Raw genomic sequence first — 15011 nt, forward strand, 5'->3', positions numbered from 1 at the left:
TTTACTGATTTTAAGGAATATCTCTGACACAACATGAAGAAGTAAGGAGAGAAAAGCTAACTGAATACTCATGCTAATTCTTGTTGCTTAAAAAAAGATTCCACTGATGTGTGCAACAAATTTAATTCTCAAAGCTACCTCAAATTTTAATGAGAGACTGCCTTTGAAAAAGCCAGCTAAATATCTTGTTTACTTGGTGTATGCATCTGGTGCAAGATGAATCGCCTCATAATCAGCACCAGGTACATAAATCCTAGGCTATGGGTTCAGAGAAATGGAAAAGGTCTTTTGGGTGGTGTGAGTTGCATTTCTTTGCAAACCAGCATAACTGGAAAGAGGACTAATAGTCAAAACGTATGCAGCACCTTCCAGCAGAAAATACTGAAGCACTATACACACTAATTAGCCTCTCCAGGACCATGTAATGTATATTATCCTTTTATTCACTGATCGGTAATGTGGAGACAAAGAAGTGAAGTGACTTTCTGAGTGTCCCAAGGAGAATTATTGGCTAGTTGAAAAATATGACCCAGGAGTCATGATTGTCAATCCTTGTCTGTAACCACTAGATCATACAGTGTGCACAAAGGAATCTCTGCCTTTTAAAGCCTTCTATAATATACCAGGTCAGTTTCAGACCATCATCTAACTAAGGGCCCTGTTACCCGCTCAAATTAAAGCTGGATAGAAACCAGCTATAGAGCTGTTACACATTTTCAAGCATTAAGTTTATAGCTGGTTGGCTCTCTATAGCTGGATAGTCATTTTTATTAGATGATAATTACTTTGCATGTGTGGCCAGTCTAAATTTATTGTACGATTAGCCAGTTAATTGTGAGATAATTATTTTGCATGTGTGGCCAATCTAAATTTATTGCACGATTAACCAGTTAATTGTATAAAATATGTAATGTGTAGCAGGGGCCCAAGAAACACATTACTCACTTCTATGTAAGGCTATAGATTTACTTAGGAATAGAAGAATCATAGAAAATTAGGGTTGGAAAGGAATCTCAGGTAATCTAGTCCAACCCCCAGGACCATCCCCAACTAGATCATCCCAGCCAAGGCTTTGTATAGCCAGGTCTTTAAAACCTCCAAGAATGGAGATTCCACCACCTCTCTGGGTAACCTGTTCCAGTGTTTTACCATCCTCCTAGTGAGAAAATTCTTCCTAATATGTAACGTAAACTTCCCTTACTGCAATTTGAGACTGTTGCTCCTTGTTCTGCCATCTGCCACCACTGAGAACAGTTTAGCTCCATCCTCTTTTGAACCTCCCCTTCAGGTAGTTGAAGGCTTCTATTAAATCCCCTCTCAGTCTTCTTTTCTCTAGACTAAATAAGCCCAGTTCCCCAAGTCGTTCCTTGTAAGTCATGTCCCCCAGCCCCTGAACCATTTTCACTGCCCTCTGCTGGACTCTTTCCAATTTGTCCACATCCTTTCTGTAGTGGGGGCCCAAAACTGAACACACTACTCCAGATGTGGCCTGACCTGTGCTGAATATAAGGGAATAATCACTTCCCTTGACCTACTGGTAACAGTCCTACCAGTGCAGCCCAGTATGCCATTAGCCTTTTTGGCAACAGGGGCACACTGATGGCTCATATACAGCTTATTGTCCACTGTAACCTCCAGGTCCTTTTCTGCAGAGCTGCTGCCCAGCCAGTCAGCCCCCAGCCTGTACTGGTGCATGGGACTGTTCTGTCCTAAATACAGGACTTTGCACTTGTCCTTGTTGAACCCCATGACATTCCTTTTGGTCCAATCCTCCCATTTGTCTAGGTCCCTCTGAATCCTAGCCCTACCCTCCAGTGTATCTACTACTCTGCCCACTTTGGTGTCATCTGCAAACATGCTAAGGGTGCATTCCATGTCATTGATAAAGATATTGAACAAAACCGGTCCCAGGACTGATCCTTGGGGCACTCCATCTGATACCAGCTGCCAACTAGACATCAAGCCATTGATTACTACCCTCCAAGCCCAATGCTCCAGTCAGTTTTCTATCCACCTTACAGTCTATTCATCCAGCCCTTACTTCCTTAGCTTGACTGCAAAAATATTGTGGGAGATCATATCAAAAGCCTTGCTAAAATCAAGGTATACCACATCAACTGGTCTCCCTGCATCCACAGAGCCAGCCCCTCATCATAGAAGGTAGTCAGGTTGGTCAGGCATGACTTGCCCTTGGTGAATCCATTCTGACTGTTCCTAATCACCTTCTTCTCCTGCAAGTGCTTTGAAATAGATTCCTTGAGGATCTGCTCCATGATTTTTCCAGGGACTGAGGTGAAGCTGACAGGTCTGCAGTTCCCTGGATCCTCCTTTTCCCTTTCTTAAATATGGACTCTATGTTTGCCCTTTATCCAGGGCCTCCCCTGATAGCCATGAGTTTTCAAAGATGAATGCAGAATATATGCCAATATGAGTCTTCTCAGCTGCTTATCTTCTTTTATGTTGTATGGAGTAATAAGATAGGTGACTTCTGGGTAGATTTTATTTGACAAATAGAAAAACTTAGAACTTTTATCTAGGATTCAGTATAATTAATCAATTTGCCCACATGAAAAAGTGATATTGAATAATATTTGCCATTAGAATCTTCTCATGTTCTCATCTTCTCAAACACCATATAGCATTTAGGACCATTGCATGGCTTGTATAAAATTTTTCTGTGGTGGTAACAGCTTATTGGGCTGCCAGCGCCACCACCCCAAAAGTTGGTGCTCCCTTAGGGTTTCAGTGGCTCTTTGACAGCTGCTGCAATGAGCAAAGCCTCAGCTCTGCTTCCTGTGGACTGCCAGAAAGTCAGCTGCTCTCCTTGCCTCCCCTTTGTTGAGTGGTAGGGAGATCAGAGTACTCTGGGATGCCTGGATTCAAATGACAGCACGTATTACACGCAGGGTTTCAAAATGTAGTGCTGTAAAGACGTTCCTTTTTGAAATAGGAACATTTTTTATGGTGGATCTGCTACACAGCCTAAATGCATGCAAGCTAGATTTCTGTACCACTGTAAGTGTTCATATAATGCTACAAATGTAACATGTTTCCAAGGCCTAAGTCTACTTTGCACTGGCAGAAAACCCCAAAATGTTTGTGGCCACAGGAAGATCAATCTCTGCATAGTGGCCAAGAACCTAGATGGAGCTTGTCTCACACCTTTTCTGGTATATGGCATCTGCCTGGTATTTTCCTGCAGCTCAGAAACTGTGATTGACATTATCACACTTAGAGGCAATGTTCCCTCTAAGGTGTAGTGATCTGAGAGCATGCTGCTTTGGTCCGTGAGTGCATCACTTCAAGCCCACCTCCCCATTTCACTAAGCCTGGATCTGGACTACTCTAACCCTAATAGACTAGAATCCTCATGTAATGGATCCTCACCATTATTCTCAGGGTTAGGGTCCCCATGAGGGGCAGGGGCACCCTATAGGCAGTGTGGCTCCTATGGGGGCACAGGGCCCCCTATAAGGAAGCATGGACAGTGGATGTTTTCTATAGAGTTCATAGATTGTCAGGGCTGACAGGGACCTTGCAAGATCATTGGATCCACCCCGCCCTGCACCAGGCAGGAAAGACAACTAGAGGTCAGGGGACCCCAGGTTAGGGTTGGTTGGTTAGGGTTAGGGTCCCATGCGGGCACAGGGGTCCCCTATAAGGGAGCATGGACACCCTGTAGGCAGTGGGGGTCTCTGCAGGGGAAGCTGGGGCACCCTAGGGGCAGCAGAGTCTCTATAGGGGGCAGGGGTGCCTATAGGCAGTGGGGCCCCCATGGGGCATCCTGCAGGCCCCAAGCCCTTATGGGAAGCAGGGCCCTACAGGCAGTGCTGCCTGCTCACCTGGCTCGAAGTGGCCCCTGTAGCGCTCCCTGTCGAAGAAGGTGCAGAAATACATGACTGCTCCTGGCTGCCTGGCCTGGCCCCTCCTCCAGCTCCACCCACACCAGACAAGGTGGGGCAGGCGGGTGCACGGGGCAGGCACAGCCCGGGCTGGGGGGGCGCAGCCCCAGCTCCACGGTGTAAAAGCAGCTGAAAGGCGGGGAGTGGCACCGATCCAGCAGAGCAGAGCCCACGCCACCTCTAGCCCCAGCCTCTGCCTCGCCTTGCTGTGCTGCAGCCCAGCTCCTCTCTGGGCAGGTGTGCAGTGTTAATAAGTTAGTGTGCGGCATGGTATTAAATTGTGCATGGTTGCACACGCACGCAGTTTGGAGGGAACCTTGCTTAGAGGGTACATTAGCATGTACTGCAAATTGGAGCAGTCCCAGGCTTGGTGAGTGGGGATTTTAAGGTGCCTTAAGGTCACATTTGAATTACCCTATAATCATTCAGTGGAGTCAAATTTTGGAGCCATAGCTTAGACATTTCTTTATTCTCAAAACCATGAACATGGCTTTTCATTATTGTATCTAATTATGTAGGAAATTACCCTCATAGCTATTTTCTTAGGATATTTTCATTGCCCTTCCCAGATGCAATTGGACCCTGACTTCAGTGATAGACAGTAAGTCACTAAAAAAAAGTAAAGTGTGTGTTTATCTCCTCAGCACTCTGTGTTCTTCCTTTTTTTTTCTTAAACAAACGTGTGCAACCCCAATTGTTTGGTCATTGTTTTAATGACAGAGTTTTAACATAGTAAAGAAAATTTTAAAAATTTTAAATGAGATATTTTAGCATTGTAGTGGGTTGCAAATTACAGGACATAATGTATTTTAGCCTCTCTGAATGAATTGAAGATAAAACATTATTCCATAAACCCATAATTATTATGATTAGTGGTATGTCTGTTATATATTCAAAGCAATTAAGATATGCCCTGGGTCTTATAAAAGATCTGTTCATAAAAATATAATAGATTTTCCAAAGCTGCTTGACTGAACATGTGTCTTTAGTGCAGTATTTCAACCAGTTAATGTATTCACAAAATAATTTTATATTTTTTCTTTAAAACTTTTTAAATATATTTAAAACATTTATAAACGAGTCCGAGTTTAAATCCTGCACAAAAGGGCCATTCACTCACCTTCCTTAGATGTCTCTGGGATAGCACATGGATGTAAGTTACTGTCAAATTCAACCTGCACTGTTTTTGTATGTGATACAAACACAAGGAAACCTGTTAAAATGAAACCCGTAGCATCCTAATATAACAATCACAGTGTTTTGTTTTGTTTTGTTTTGTTTTTGGAGTGGGGGGGTTAGGTCACATCTGGTACAAAGAGGGGTCTTCGTCTTTGACAAAATTATAACATTTTTTCCCCTTTCTTTTTACTTGCCCCACACTGAAATAGGAGGGAGGACAAAAACAGTCTCCTCAATGATAAATATATGACATAATGGATATTTAGCGTTCATTTAATCAGGCTTGATAACATTCTAATTTAACTCCCATTAAATCCCATGGAAAACATTTCAATATAGCAGAAGCTGGATTGAATCCTGAATTTTGGGTCTGATCAAAAGATACATTTATCAGGAATAGTAATCAGGAGTATAACAGTAATAGCAGTACAAGATTTTGCTTTTATTCTCTACAAAGATATGAGAACTCTTAGAGAGATCAAGTCAGAATATAAAGTCTTATAAGTATACATAAAAAAAGTCTATCAGAATTCTCATCTCTTGAAAATGACTGTTTCCAAAGCATGCAATTCAGAGTATTCACTGAATCCTCCACCTGAGGCTTTTCTAGCATGCCTGTTACCATTGTATCTAACTTTGGTCTACATTCCCATCACTACTGCATTATCATCATCATTATTATCATTTATTGGGTAGAGTGTAGAGGCTGACCAAAAGGGGGCCCCAGTTGACCTGGACACTTCACAAATACAGAGTAGTAAAACATTCCCACCCTGAAAACCTCAATTTCTGAATGAAGAGACAAGTAAAAGCAAAGGAATGCAGCAGACAAGTAGAGTCATCCATGGTGACACACGTTTAGTGCCATGTTTTTGCTGTTTTTTTAACACGGTGGAGTTTTTGTTAGAACGTGATTAAATCAATAGAATGAGAAGAGAAGGAAAGGAGCTATAGAAAAGAAGGAAAGCAAGAGGGATAGGGAAGGAGAGAAAGGCAGAGTGAAGGACAGATGAAATAAACCTAAGGTGAAGAGAATGAGTGGTGGTGGGTAGGAGATTGGAGATTGTCTAAAAGGGGGCTTAAAACAAATGGACAATCATTGTAGAACAAAGGATGTCCAGAGTGGAAAAAACCAGAGAAAACAGCCTGATAAATCATTTGTTTCCTACTACAGTACTTGCTAAGGCTGCTTCTGTGCTTGTTCCTTGTAGCTTCCATATCATTGACTCTCTAGGCTAGATACAGTCAAAAAGCCTGAGGCTGAATTGATGATTCAGTCTTTGCAGGTTAGTCTAAGCTAGGGTTACCATATTTCCAGGTTCAAAAAAGAGGACACCTATCACCGGGGGGGGGGGGGGGGGAGGGAATTGGATGGGGGGACAGTGACATGCCAGTGCCCTGCCCCAGCTCCTGTCCATTCTGTTGCCCCTCACTGACAAGCAACCCCCCCAGCCCTGCTGCTTCCCCTCACTCCAGACTCATTGATCCCAGCCCTGTCAGTGCCCCTCACTCCCAAACAGCAATACCTTGCCCCCACCCCTTGCTGGTTCACCTCACTCCTGACCTGCAGCGCTCTGGCACTGCCAGTGCCCTGCACACCCAACCCACAGTCATTCGTCCCTCTTGTCCCTCATTCCTGACCAGCAGTCCCCAGTGCCCCTCACTCCCAACCTGCCACCCTCAAAACCCCGCCCTGCCAGTACCCCTCACTTCCGACCCACAGCCCCTGCCCCCCAGCCCTGCTGGTGCCCTTCACTTCCTTGCCCCCCAGCCCAGCTGCCAAAGCAGGTCCCTCATTGCGTGCATGCTCACTTGCTTGCTTTCTCTCTCCCTCTCTCTCTGTGTCACTGTCTCTACCTGGCTTGCTGGAGCCCGTGCAAGGAGCATGTGACCCCCGACGCCAATCACCTTGCCCCCTGCTCCCAGCCAGAAGCAGCCAGCCAGGGATTGCAGAAAACCCAGACATTTTTTATTTTGGTCTTATTTTAAAAACCTGCCTGGATGCAGCACAGGGGTCCAAAAAAGGGACATGTCTGGGAAGATGTGGATATATGGTAACCCTATCTAAACTACGCACATTAAATTGAAACAGAAGTGAACAGACATTTACCTTTGATTCAGGAAATGCAGCCACATGCCTGGAGTGGCTCAGGCCAGAAGCCAGAGGGGACTAGAGCACAACTCTTTGGCTGTATGTTAACTTCCTCTTCCTGTTGCTCTTGAGGTCTCTGGGATTTGCAGTCCAGAATTACAGCAGCAGGACTCTGCAGAGTCTCTCATCACTTCCTCTTCCTGCTTCCAGGTGCCTCTGGGTTTTGTAGTCCACAGTTGCAGCCAGCAGTAAGTTTGAGTGGGGGAAGGGGTGTTTAACCCCGCACCCCAGACCCCAGCCAGGGTTTTCCTTGGGGGGAGGTGGGGGGCAGTCCTGCCCCACTCCCCAATAGACTGGGCTGCATCCCCCACTGGGCTTGTTCCCCCCCACCCCCTTGTCAGCCAACCCTCACTGCTCCAGCCAGGGAGCAGAGGGGTGGGGCCAGGCCTGCTGTCTGGAGCAGGCAGCATAGCCCAGTCTAGGGCTGGAAAGCATGCTGGGATGCTGGGGGACTGTGATTTAACTTGAACCAGCAAGGGGTCTGGGAAAGAAGGTTCATAAACCAGTTTGACCCAAATCAGCTAAGGCTGATACTGCATTTAACTAGGTTTATCTCAAACCAGTTTCAGGCATTGTGAAACTGGTTTATGTGCACTGAACATCTATTCTGTTACAGGTTTAAACTTGTTTCTTATCACTTAAACCAATTCATGTGTACCTTCTGTCCTTAGCCCTAGGGAGCAAATCCTTGTCCATGTGGCAGTATGGCCTGGAGAGGTAGGATACTACATGTGATCTCAGGTCCTCTGAAGAAAGTCAACTTAGTATTTTTCTAGGTGAAAGGGAGATCCCAGCTGGCCTCTAGTTGATTGGGAGTCTAAATGCTATTGTAATTAATTTTCAGAGATGTAACTGGGCACCTGAGTGCAGCAACTGTGCAATGTAGCTAGTGCTGGAAGTACAACTGCTGCTTTTTTTGCACCCCCCTCCACCAACAGTCGGCACCTAGACGTACTACCAATAGTCCCTGTCCCCCATCTCCCAACCCCTCTCCTCACTTTGTTGCACTACTGTGTATTTTGCTGAGTTGTCTGTGGGGACTGGATTGGGAACTCAACTAAAAGCATGAGAATCCATGATTTGGTTATCATTAGGACCAGCACACTCTTGATCCTGTATTGTTTCGACTGTGCTACATTACTATGGTACAGATAGTTATAAATAAAGATGGATGATTAGATAGCAGCACATCATCAGCACAGTGACAGGCGCATGATGCTTTGTATTATCATAAAATGCAGCGCTCTACTTTATATTCACAAACTCTAAAAACAACTGTATGTAGAATAATTATATGGATTTCCTTGGGTCAGATCCTAGAGCTCTATATGAAGAAATTAAATTATATACTTACCCATGCAGTACATTTAAGGGATATACAGCTTCTCTTATATTATCATACTCTTTTGCTGCCTCATGTACTTGCACAAGTCAGCCAAAATGAAACACTGAAGTTTCTGTGCACCATGGATTTTTGAAATTGTTGTCTGTTACACCTGTTACACTGTTGCAGGTGGATTTAGTAAAGATCAGCACAAGGGTAATTTATGTTTTAGGTTTATCTTTAAGTGTACATAATAAGAAATTGCCTGTTTTTCTGCATAGGTGCCAGTTTGCGTGTTGACCGTAATAAATACTTCTGGTTTCATCATTCTCAAGGGGACACAATGACAGTTCAAGATCCAAGCCAGATGAATCTCTGTGCTGCTGTTTGGACTGTTGTCTCTTATGTAATTGCTGACATGGAGGAGAGGTTGCCAAGGTAATAAAAGAAGCAAGAAGGAAAACGTATAGTCTTCAATGAAGGCTGTGAATCGAGTGATGCATATGGTCTACAGATGTAGGAAATTCCTTATTCATCCTGATTTTTGCTGATTTTCATTCTGTTCTTTGACCTCAAAGCAGATTTCTTTTACATAGTTCTGTTTGTTTTAGCTGGTTAAATGCATTCCATTTGTGATTCTTATTTCATGTTTTTTCTAGTAAGTTTTTTATCAATTAATCAATGCCTGATGTCTCCCCCAAAATATACTATATTATAATATTGTATAATAATTATCTATAAATAAGTGATCCTGTCTCAGAAGGAAATACATTCAATAAATATGCTGTATCAGAATAGTTGCTGTGCTGTGCGTGTGTAATATGTTAGGGGTTTTTTTCTGTCTAGACATTAGAATAATGTTAGATATAAAAATGCTCCCATGCTTCCCTAGTCTTTAGACTATAAATCAGTACTTTGATAAGTCTTAGTTCTAGTACAAACCAACTCTTGATATTATAACTTGTTTAATGTCTTAAAGATTTGATAGCTAAAATATTATAGCTCTGAAAAATGTCCTAATTCATATAATCCATATTGCAACTTCAGACACAATTCACAGTAAAGCCTTAAACTGATTGGAAAATGCTGTTCACTGCACAATTCACTGGAGAAAAGCCAAGGCTTATGTGATTTAAGGGAAATAGAAGAAATGGTGGGAATTATATCAGCACCCCTGGCTGCAAGTTTGTGTAGAGAGAAGTAGTTAGCGTGTTAATTTGAAGTCAGGCAGAAAGCAGGACAGGTTTGCATCTTATAGACTAAATCAGAGACACACAGCATAAGTTTTTGTAAGCAGCACCTTCATCAGATGGTGTGAAGGGACTGTAGAAAGCAGAGCTTCTAAATAGAATACAAAGGGTAGGGAAGGGAGAGGAAAAAGAGGCTAGGGGGGGAGAAGAAAGAAAAACATTTAACTCATGCAGGGTGGGTAGAAGAAAGAAAAACATTTAACTCATGCAGGGACACAAGGGTTATAAAAACTAATAGAGGTAATGGGATAAGAATCCATAATCTTGGTTTAGACCATACTTAACACAATCCAGTCTGTAGATGATTTCTTCTTCCACAGTTTTCAGTTCAAGTTTGTTTTTAAAGGTTTGGTGTCTAAAACCAGCCACTCTGAGGTTAGCAATTGAATATCCAGGGAGGTTAAAGTGTTCTGCCACAGGCTTGTGTGTCTTTCTGGAACTGTCGTCAGACCAGTGTTTATTCATTTTGGTACATAAGGTTTGCCACATCTGTCCAATGTAGATGGCAGAGGGGCACTGTAAGCAAGTGATGGTATGTATGACATTGGTCAAGGTGCAGGTAAATGAACATTGGATGTTACAATCCATGGTAGTTGGTCCAGTGATGATGTGGTCTGTGTTGATGAGGAGGCACAACTGGCATCTAGGTCTGAAGCAAGGTCTGCTCAGAATGGGAGTTAGGTAGTGTGTTGCTGAAGGGATGCTATTTGTGGCTGAGGGGCTGCCTATAAGCTAGGACAGCTGTGTCCCCTGTGGCTACCTTGAGAAGGTCATCATTTTCCAGGAGGAGTTGGAGGTCATTAATGATAGGTCTAGGTTGTTCAAGCTGGTAATTGTAGGTGACAGCGAAAGGGATTCTGTCGTCCTTGCTTCAAGACTAGTATTATGGCAGGTCAGAGAGGGATCTGAATCTGGCTGTGTTCATTTAAATGGCTATAGGGTTGTATTTTAATTGTAGATATCTCTGTTCCACCTCCTTCAGTTGTCCTTCTGGATAGTAGGATCCATCTGCTAAGTTTCACAACCTGGGTTTCTTTGGGGTTCCAGCTACCTCCAAATGTATGGGCAACCATAGCTGTCGCATGTGCTTTCAGTCATTTTCACTTGGAAAGTAGATAGTTCTGATGTAGTCTTTACCATATTTATCTACACTGTTTTAAGTGCACCAGTTTCTTAAGCCACACACTTCAGGCAGAGAAGGCATTGCAACTGGGCTCAGTATTTCTCACTCTGCTAGTTGGTATGTGGATGACATTTAAAGTAGTCAGTTTTGATTTATACCACCCTCAGTGGTTTGAGTCTATGTGATGCCTGTCTCCGCTGCAAGAACCGATAACTTGGTATTGTCACTGAGGATGAGAGATGAATTTTTGAATTAGCTTTCCTTATCTCCTATTGATTCTTCCTTTCTCTGCCTGACCCACATTCCAGTGGCACATTTTGAGGATTAGGAGGAAAGGTAGTGAACTTGAGAGATACTTGGAGATGTGCTTTCCTTGTCTTCAGCATGTGTAGTTCATGTCTTTGACAAGTGCTTTTGATTTGTATTTTTTGTTTTGCAACAAGGTTAGCAAATGTTATGCATGGACGCAACAGCATCATTTCCAGTTGCTATCAGCCATTCCCGACTTTGGACTGATATATTAGCAGTGAAAAATAATGGCATTCCATTGGCATTTCTCTGAAATACCCATTCTCCTTCATAGAACATTAAGACTGTTTCTGTAGCAATGTTTAACAAATATAAAATGATATTCTGTCCTTTCTTTTGAAGGAACAACTGAAATTAACTTAAATTTATTCTTACAGCCTATTACAGCTTCTAAGAACACCATGGTCTATATAGCAGGATGCTTCTTTGACAAGTATATGGCTAGTGCTTCTCACAGATGTCAGTTTTGCTCTCATCAACCTTCACATTCAAATCTCTGCGTACAAAAGCATATATGTTTTTAAACCTTTCTTGAACTTTTCCCTTATCCTTTTATACCAAGGTTTATCAACGTGACTTTGTTCCTCAAAGATGCACAGGTTTCCCATATGCAGTTAAATTTAAGTGGCACAAGTTTTAAGTCCTGTCCTTTTAGAAGAAATATTCCCTGTTACCTTTTCTTTTAGAGTATGTCCTTTAGCTGTCATTATGTCAGCTGGAAGCATTTCTCAGATAAGAGTACTCATAAGAACATATTGCATTACACCCCATGATAAACTTGTTCTGTCCATTGCTGCAAAAAAATCTGATTTACCTCAGCACAGTTATATCAGTTGGAAAAAAAAACCCTGCTCCCTGTGAAATACCGTCTCAAGATCCAGAGGGAGCAAGACACCTTTGTTTATGATTGTATGTTCGATGACAGTTTTCGTAAGACTGGGCTATAAAAGAATGCAACTACACCTGAAGACTGCGTAAGCCTTCCACCAACCTCATGGACTTCAAGGTTTCGAGAGTCTTCAGAAGAAATTTGCAGAACAGTTATTTTCATGAACTTCTATTTTTTCTAGTGAACAATATAGGTAATGTGTACACCGCATCCTTGGTGTATCCTGGGAGGGTGACTCCCACATGTGCTCTACCTAACTTGTGCTCACAACAGTACACCAGACCTAGAAATATGATGGTGAAGTTGTTTGGGGCTGCTCACACCAACTGTTTTCAAGGCCTGAGTCTCCCATGTGCTTGAGTAGCTGCTGGGGATACCCCTGATGCAGCTTCACTGCTCACTTCTGAATCTGGTGCATGAAAGCGGGAATGAGTAGATGCACTTGAAGGCATCCCTTCAAGATATGTTGGGGACCCAGTGCAGACAACCCTATAAGACTAATTAGAGCTAGGTGAATTCTTTGTTTTCAGCCAATTATTTTTCAATGAAACATGCATATTCAACAACACAGAAGTGTTTTGCAAACCTGTCTCTGTTTTGTCTGCTTCAGCGCTCTAATGACTTTTCATTCTGACATTCTTGAAAAGGAAACAATATGACTTTTTAAATCAAAATGGCATTTAATTCCTTTCAAAATATTCTTCAATCGTATTTAAAAAAAAGTAAATGCTTAAATCATGAGCCAAGTTTATTTCCTGTTGAACAGAACATTCTGTTTGAGTAATGGAGATTTTTTTAAAAAATTTTTGGTTTATGATTTTTTTTCTTTTTTTGTGGAATTGGCAGCAAATTGCAAAATTTTCATTATTTCTCTCCAACTATATTAAGTCTTTGTAAATCTATGATATTTGGCTTTCTTTTGGTTCAAAATAGGAGTCCCCTGTCATTCAGAGGTAGACTCCTTGTTTGCCACACAGGAGACCTGGGTTCAATTCCCTGATGCTTATACAAATGCTTATGCTTATACAGCCATGGAGGCACCAAATGTCTGGACCTACTCTGGCCTTTAGATTCTGCCTCAGTGGCCTTAAATGGGGGTGGAAGGTCTGGGCAGCTTCCACTTTTCCAAAAACTCCTGCCTAGGCTTATGCATCAAGGGTGTGGGTGACCTCTTGTGCATATCATGATCTGGAAGAATCAACAGTTGCCATGAATGAAGGGTTCTGAATAAGAATTAAGCTCTTTGTATGTAAATACTTTTGATGTTTCAGTGGTTGGCTATTCAATTTCAGCAGAGGTGGTTTAATTTTCTAATTGGTAGCATTTGTTCTGGCCAGATGATTTAAGTACATTAGAAAATTAATTATTTTACTGGCTCCAATGTCTGCTTGAGGAACCCTGTTGTGCCTTCTTCAGAGATGAGAAATGATTTTGCTTTCTTTTTCTATTACAGGTAACACCTAGGAAGTTAGTCTTCTGATAAAATATCACAACGACATGTTAAAATGAATGCATTACACCTAGGGTTTTTTTTTAGGTGAACAAGAATACCATTGACATTGCACTAGGATGACCTTGTCCTGCAAATGCCTGTTTGCTTTGAATCAAAGAAAAAGGAAAGGTATTCAAACATACTAAAATAACATCAGCAATGTTAAATTCCAAATAAATATTTTCTTTCAGATATGGTATTACAGACTTCACTTATCAACTAAGAGGAGGGGATGGACTTACATAGTTTCCTTTTTACTACAAGTCAAAGCTTTCAGACATGGCTATGGAGGGGGTCAAGTCAGATCCATAATTTATTTAGCCAACTAGACTATAGTGCGAATTAAGATTTAAAAAGTCTTTTCCAATATTGCATGATTTAAGGTGGATACATTTTTTCAGTAATAAATGGAAGGAATTATAGGATGAGAAATCAGGTTACTGGTTTTGTCCTTCATGTGTCAAGGTGTTTGAAATGTGTAGCATCTCTGAATGATTTAAGTGTATGATCCCTTGGGCTTTTTACCTTCCTTACAATAATTAAACACTGATGAGAAAGGGAGCCATTTCCTAGTACTAGAGGTGAAGCTGTGCTGCTTATACATTTACATTAAAGACATTTCTGGCTGTATATTTACTTAGTATGCTTCCCTCATAATGATCTGAGACACTTCCATTTACCCTGAGTAAATATCAAACTGATCTTGATATCTATATCTGTCTCATGAAATATACATCCCATCTAAATGTGCCCAAATGATTAATTTACTGCTGTTTAATGATTAGCATAAAAATCTCATCACTACACAAGATAGAAATGTTACCACTAATTGCCAGTTGAAGTGAACAGTGTTTTTTGCATAGAAATTAATGATGCATACATCACAAGACTTTCTGGGAACTGGGAAATTCAAGACTTTTCTGAAGCTGAAAGCCCTTGACTTTTTTCCAAAGTTTTGTGCGCAAAGTAAAATTAGCCAATTGTGTTCTTGTTATTTTTATGGCATTGTTTGTTGTCTTCAACATTTTTTATTTTTGTCTACAATAAATGTATGTAAATTATTTTTCCATATATGTCCAATTTTCAGTGCTCATTACTTCTAGAAGCTTGGGCTAGTATAAATTAAATAAAACTTGGCCAATGTTAGGCCTTAGCTTTATTATTGTGCTTATTTAAAGTTTATATTGTGATAGTGCCTAGCGTACTACTCTGCATGCCTAATGCTCTTTGGTCCAGGCAGAGCGTTAGGCTTCCACAACATTCCCACATGCAGCTCTGCCTGTGGCCTGTGGTTGATTTCCCCATATCAGACCAACCCCCTTTACCTCAAGAGTTATTGCTTTTCTGGTTTTTTGCTCTCTCTTCCTCAGAGCTTATATTGTGGTAGTGGG

The 15011-nt window shown here is 41.8% G+C and overlaps 1 protein-coding gene across 2 annotated transcripts in view; it reads left to right on the top strand.

Moving 5' to 3' along the window:
- The window catches only part of CPQ (carboxypeptidase Q), a 320242-nt gene extending 306629 nt beyond the window's left edge, over nucleotides 1-13613 (top strand). Inside the window, exons 9-10 of one of the 2 annotated variants that reach the window (XM_025209315.1) lie at nucleotides 8839-8995; nucleotides 13582-13613. In XM_025209315.1, coding sequence (XP_025065100.1) covers nucleotides 8839-8995; nucleotides 13582-13585 — 161 coding nt within the window. In that variant the 3' untranslated portion in view covers nucleotides 13586-13613. Of the gene's footprint in view, nucleotides 1-8838; nucleotides 9337-13581 lie in introns of those variants that run through there. The other variant, XM_006027994.3, reaches the window with a different exon arrangement.
- The last annotated feature ends 1398 nt before the right edge of the window (nucleotides 13614-15011 follow it).

The sequence above is a fragment of the Alligator sinensis genome, unplaced genomic scaffold (genome assembly GCF_000455745.1).
Source record: "Alligator sinensis unplaced genomic scaffold, ASM45574v1 scaffold191_1, whole genome shotgun sequence".
In the NCBI taxonomy this organism is placed as follows: Eukaryota; Metazoa; Chordata; order Crocodylia; family Alligatoridae; genus Alligator; species Alligator sinensis.